This window comes from Condylura cristata, unplaced genomic scaffold (genome assembly GCF_000260355.1).
Source record: "Condylura cristata isolate star-nosed mole 26May11 unplaced genomic scaffold, ConCri1.0 scaffold00016, whole genome shotgun sequence".
Taxonomy (NCBI): Eukaryota; Metazoa; Chordata; class Mammalia; order Eulipotyphla; family Talpidae; genus Condylura; species Condylura cristata.
In genome coordinates this window covers 44,920,352-44,925,591 of record NW_004567117.1, presented here as the reverse complement: position 1 = coordinate 44,925,591, position 5,240 = coordinate 44,920,352, and the positions used below count along the sequence as shown (strand labels likewise).

At 46.3% G+C, this 5,240-nt stretch overlaps 1 protein-coding gene across 1 annotated transcript in view; it reads right to left on the bottom strand.

Moving 5' to 3' along the window:
- Window positions 1-479: 479 nt before the first annotated feature.
- SOCS6 (suppressor of cytokine signaling 6) overlaps window positions 480-5,240 on the bottom strand; it is a 5,483-nt gene continuing 722 nt past the window's right edge. Inside the window, exon 2 of the mRNA XM_004684032.2 lies at window positions 480-5,231. Within this exon, the coding sequence (XP_004684089.2) occupies window positions 4,182-5,231 (1,050 nt within the window). The 3' untranslated portion in view covers window positions 480-4,181. The remainder of the gene's footprint in view (window positions 5,232-5,240) is intronic.

Below are 5,240 nucleotides of genomic sequence, written 5' to 3'. Positions count from 1 at the left end.
CGAATGTTTAACCCTCCTGGTGATTAAGAACTCTGCAAGCTCCGACCGCTACTCGGGCGGCGACCCTTGTCCACCGAGGGGCGTGCAGGGGCGGTTTTCAAATCAACACAGTCCGAACGCTGTGCCTTGCAGTCCAGTCTGTCTGCAGTGTCTTTTTCGGCGTTAATTTTAGCCCTGGCTTAGACCTTGTCCCAATTCACTCCAGCCTTAAGGCTGAAGGCTCAGGGTTCCGGCCACTCGGCTGACCCTAACCAGTCTGTCTCCCAAGTGACCTTATTTCACTTTCGCGTTTTTATTGACATGTGCTGGCCCCCGGCCTCTGGCCTCTGCCCAGGTCATGGGACAACCAGAATGAGGTAGCTCTACGCGCGTTAAAATCAGACTTTGTCTCTGGGTACCAAGGAGACGAGGAGGCAGACGTTGTCAAGGAAATTTTTATTTACACACTGTATCTAGAAGCAGATACGTAAATTCTTATACAATTAATTTCCAAAAATGTGCAAGAAATTACTATAATTTGTTTACAAACCAAAAACACTTATTAAAATCAATGGACTTTGGATAATTCATTCTGTGGTGTTCTCAGCACAAATGGTACACACCTGATTTGAAACATACAGAAAAAGTGTAAACTACAGCAATTAGGATTGCAAGTATTAATTCCATGGCACTCCAACTATAAAATTTCTTTAACCCAACATGTATACTTATTACAAAATTCTATAAGAATTTTTCATCATCTCTGGATGTACAGTTTGGATTACTTTTCAGAAATAACAACTATGCATTTGCCATGTTATGACTGATTAATAAAAAGGATGCTTATAAAAATCTTTACAGGATTAAAAAAGTATTAAAAGAAATCAAATTTGTGATTACTAGCGTACCAATACTTTTAGAATTTTAAAGTTACTTGTGGATCTGGTGAGTGTTCTTGTAGAGTATTCAACAAAACTGTCTATTGCTGGTAGTGTGATTTCTTTTTCAAATTAAGACTTCACATTCCATGAAAAGCTATTAAGATTTAAAATTATTATTGTGGATCATTCATAGAGCAAGAATCGCTCATACACAATGAGAAAGGGACAGTGATTGAAACAGGCATTTCTGAAAGCACTGTCAAGGTGGAAGTTGAGATGTGTAGAGCTGACAGACACTGCATACAGCCTGTGTGAGATTTCAGCGACTTTCATCCTCTATCAGAAACACTGGCTCAGAAGTTAGGCCGCACACACACAGCGCTTGCTTTCCTCTGTGCAATCACGTGGCCTCTGCACAGGCGCTTCATCACCAAGGTGGATGTCTTACGTAGCTGGTTTCTTAAGACACTATTTCTAGATCTATGATCATTTCCTGTGATACACTATTTTGACCTTCTAAGTTTTCCTATTATTGCACCAAGTAGAAAGAGGACAGTTTTCCTTAGAAAGAGAAACGGTGAGATTTTTTTTCAAGTACTTTCTATAGGTTTCTTATTATTTATAAAAAATGCATAAGAATGTCCTAGAAAGCCCAGGCATGCTTCTTGCCTCCATCAGACTTGTGAGGAAGTATTTGATTAAAAACAAAAAACCAAAAACCTCTGATTCATTCATTGTGACAAGAGAATGCAGTTTTCGTGCTTTTTTTACTTTGCAGAAACAACTTTAAAAAAATCGCTTACAGGTTGACGTCCAGGTCATTGAAGCCACCATTCAATAAGATCCAGAAATTTACTGAAATTATATCTGCATGAAACGTCATGATTCTTTTCCCCACGCCACGGAGTGCTACGCCTGCCACACGTCTCCTCTACACAGAAGCAGAGACACGCGCGATGCGCTGCGGCTGTGAAGAGCCACCTGCCGATTATTTGATGTCATCAGTACCCAGTCAAACCCTAGCACTTTCAGATTGAATTAGAATAGGTGGTTTTAAGTGACGATTATACAAAAGCACGCAAAAAAAAAAAAAAAATGGCTTTCTGATTAAAACAGCAAGACTTGCCATCCACAAAATAAGAACACGAAGTACAGTTTTAAAAAGCAGGAAGTGGAGGTGAGAATAATCTGAAGCTGAAACCAAATGGCTAAATTTAACACGAGGGCCGTGAAGAGACGCGGGGGCAGGTCCTGCCCACGTCCAGCGGGCTTCAGGGCAGTCCAGAGACCTCTGTGCCCCGGGATCTCGCAAAGACACATGCACGTGCTCCCGGACAGAGAAGCCGTCTCAACATTTATTAACAACGCACAGTGACTCTGACTCTACCTGCCATCTAATGTAGATGCACAGGGGCTTTTAACTCACCCTAGATATATTCTAAGTTGCTTTAAAAATAAATAGTTTTGCAAAAAAATAGTTTAAATGTCTTGCATTAATTTGATAACAAGTTTACAACTCTGTAATAGTTTTTAATCCAAACAGCTTACAGTGAACACGTACGTTATATTATTACAGTTTACTCCATACTCCGTCGGGCGAAAACATGAAAGGGAGACTCTGAGAAGGTACAACCCACCCTCCGGCAAGAGCAAGTACCAAACGCCCTAGCTCGGTATTACGGCATTGTGCCTTTTCTTGGTGATCTGCAGCTGAGACCCTAAAAACCAGAGAACAGCGGGGGCACAGAGATGGTTCTCACAGAGCCGTGAGGTTTGCCTAAGACAGCCTCACCGTGTATCACACGGTGAGAGCACAGAACTGAGCCACACAGGAAGAAACGTTATGAGATGACACAGTTCATGGGAGACAGAAACGTGTCCTCTATAGCTGGGCAGCTGGAAGCATTTTCTGGACAGGGCAATTCTAAAACGCTACACTAAAGAACCACACAGCCACAAAACACCGCATTTAATAGCAACTGAAAAATACTGGGGCGAATGTCCCCAGCCCCCAACAACTGAATCAAAGAGATAAAAGAACTAATGATGCCAATTTACTGTTCACTAAATTAAAAAGAAACAAGCAGAAAACCTATTTTTAAATGACAGTCCATATGGCAGGCAGTGAGACCTCCATGAGTCACATATGGTTTTAATACTTCTCTTACGGGTGCGCCACAATTTCCACAACTTTTCAACTAAAGTCACCAATTTTGGATTTCTTGGGAGGGGGATGAAAGGCTCAAATCTAGCACATCTCAATAGTGACGACAGAAAAGGGAAAAATTCACTGCTTGAAGAACGTTTTCTTTCTATTCAAACCGGCTTAACATTTTGTATATGAACTTTATGGTCTAAAGAATCAGTCCATTTATGAAAATCAGCCCTAATCAAATTCACCCAAGGAAATGTGGACTAGGATAAAATATTTTGAACAGATAAAATATTTTACCAAAACAAAGTATAGATAACACACAAAAAAATTGCTAACACAGGAGAAACTAAGACCACCTAGTATTTCTTTAGTAGTTCTGAGCTCCTAAGTCTTTATAGGTTATGCCAATTTGCATCAGTTTAATGACAGAAAAAAGCAACAATTTCCAAGTTGGTGGTATGCTGTTACGACTTAAAAATATAAGGCCATTTTTTAAACTAGAAAAACTAAGAGATGAAAATGAAGGCCACAGAAAAATCTGACTTTTCACATCCAAGAAATCAGCACAGCCTAAAAGCTAGCGGAGACCTGGGAAGGGCACCGAGTGGGCCTGTGACCCGTTCCGCTGCCCACGGTTACGTCGACTCGTAGTGGGGCACAAATCTACACTAGGAAATGAAAATCCTTTTCAGAGTTACGTGTGTTTTGTATCTTATCACACAAGCGCCTCACTTAACACTAGCTTTCCAAACGGGCCATTTAGAGGAACAAACAACCACTGTCATTCTGTAAGCTTCATTCCACTTTTCAGAGGGTTGAACACACGAAATGTGCTTTTTGCTTCTAATGCATAAAAATCACAGTGGATAGCAGCAGAGGACGGGGGCGGGGGGAGGAGAATCTGGTCGTTCACATTGTGATTATTTGCACATTGATGAAGACAATTCACACTTCTAAAACCTCAAGACTTCCCTTCTTAAGGAACCAAAACGAACCCAAGACACCGTGCCGACCTTCCCCACTCCTAAACGAGCTGATCACTCTTACACATAAAACTGAACTCATACGGCAGCAAACGACTCTGACAGCAATGGAAGTTTGTAAACTGTATTTCCATCTCTTTTTCCTCATTCCCGAAGTGCCAGGTACAGAGTTCTCAAATGCTCTCAGTAGTGCTTCTCCTGCAGATAATCCTTCATTTTGTTGGGCAAAGGCAGTTTCTGGATCAGGTCTATGCGGGTGTACTGGCGGATGACGAAGCGGCACAGGTACTGCAGGGAGCGCACCTGCATGAAGCGGGACACCGGGCTGGTCAGCCGCACCGGGTAGGTGGCCGAGCCCGGCAGGCGCGACCGCGAGTAACAGAACGCTCCGTTCTCAGAGTCCCTGACTGAGTGCTCGATCAGGTCCACGATGGACGTGTGTCCTTCCACGTCGGGCTGCTCGTAGAAGCTGAACCTGCCGTTGGAGTGCTCGATCCGGGTGTGCAGCGTCTTGCCGTGGGAGCGAAAGCTCAAGCTTAAGAGATACCGGTCATCAGAACTGTCCCGGACCAGGAAGGACCCGTCGGGCACGTCGGCCAGCTTCCCCTCCGCCTCCCAGCGGGTGATGGGCCCCCAGTACCAGCCCTGCTTGGCCAGCTTTTTCAGCTCCTCCGTCAGGCTGGTCACCACCATGGGGCCGCTGCTCTGCACCGAGTCGTAAACTCTGGCCACCCCCGGCGCCGAGGTGGGGTCGAAGTTCAAATGACAGCGCACGCTGTCCGCCCCGGGGGCGTCGGGGCCGCCCAGCCCGCCCAAGTTCCTTTGGATTGGATTCGTCTGCATTGGAGGTAGCAACGGTGAGAGTGGGGGCGCGTCGCTGGGCCCCGCCCGGGGGCTCTGCAGCATCACCCCCGCGGTGCCGATCAACACGCCGTCCACCGGCGGGCCCGCGCACAGCTCCGGGGCCACGCCCAGGTCCTGGTCTCCCTGATTCTCGCCCTCCGAGGGGGCGCCCCCTGCCCCTTGGGGCGGCCCCGCGGAGACCTCCATGGGGGAGGAGCTGTCCAGACAGCAGCTGCGCGACCCCTCCAGGGGGTACATCCCCTCGTCCAAAGGCACAGTATACTGGATGTAGTCCTGAGGCGTAAGGCCAATGACGACAGGCACGTGGTCCTCCAGGCGGAGGTGCAGGTCCCCGCGGCGCGCCTCGGCGCGCTTGAGCGCGGGGCTCCGCTCGGGGCC